At 27.2% G+C, this 1,027-nt stretch overlaps 1 protein-coding gene across 1 annotated transcript; it reads left to right on the forward strand.

The window, feature by feature from the left end:
• Nucleotides 1-647: 647 nt before the first annotated feature.
• Nucleotides 648-830, forward strand: LOAG_15961 (hypothetical protein; the record flags this gene model as incomplete). The annotated part of the gene is made up of 1 exon (XM_003151448.1): nucleotides 648-830. A coding segment is annotated over one exon (183 nt), but the record flags the coding sequence as incomplete, so codon positions are not given.
• Between the last annotated feature and the right edge of the window lie 197 nt (nucleotides 831-1,027).

Consider the following 1,027-nt stretch of genomic DNA (forward strand, 5'->3'; position numbering starts at 1 on the left):
TTTTATTTCGAAGATTCAAGAAAAAAAAAAATGAAAGAAAGGAAAAGAATTTGTCACTAAAATTTAATTAACATCACTCGAAAGCTTATTAATTACAATAAAGCAATGAATCATTGTATATTTCCGCTTCAATTCCTCATTCACTTCTGTGCTTTCTTTAATAATTACACACTCTTTCAATAATAAACATTCATCTAATTATCTAATTAATTAAAATAATTTTTGTGATTTACTTTTCCTTTCTGTTATTGAAAATTTTGCAACATTTTAAACGATCGCTTTATAATTGAATTTTTACAAATCTTTTTTTCTTTTTTTTATAAAAAGAATTTTTCTTACTTTTATAAAAGAAAAATTTCTTTATAAATCTTTTTTCTTCGTTACCTTTTTCTACATTCCAATCATCTTTCTCTCCCTTCCCTTCTCTCCCTTTTCTTTTCTCTCTCTCCCTCTTTTCCATTTTCAATTTTTCTAAAAATCACATTTAAGATGGGAAATATTTCGCGTGGTAAAGTGACGAAGAAGAATTTGTTTGAGATTACCAGGAAAACGGGTCTAAAATCCTGGTGATATCAAAAGAGAGAAAAGATATAGAATGGCGGAATATAAATGATAAGGCCAAAAGAGCAAAGGTCATTAAAATTTAGGTTGCAAAAGGTATATCAATTGCTCGTATATTATCAAAATTATGTCAGCCAAAATATTATTTACTATCAGATGTAAGAATGTTTCTTGGCAAAAGACCACGATTGAGCGAAAAGAATGATAAAAGAAGGGGTGTGTATTTGAATGTGCATGCATTACATAAGGTCAAAGAGGAGCCGGGATAGTTAGTAATATTTGTGATTGATATGGACACTGGTCAACCGACATCAATATGGTATATTGGTGGTATGTAATTGATAAATTTTTATGACTAATTCATCTTGTTATGTTTTAATTTCCGCTTTCTTTTCTTTTTTTTTTTTTTTTTTTTTTTTTTTTAGTCATATTGTTTATATATATGCTTATATTGTGAAACATTATT

Source organism: Loa loa, assembly GCF_000183805.2.
Source record: "Loa loa unplaced genomic scaffold supercont3.734, whole genome shotgun sequence".
Classification (NCBI taxonomy): domain Eukaryota; kingdom Metazoa; phylum Nematoda; class Chromadorea; order Rhabditida; family Onchocercidae; genus Loa; species Loa loa.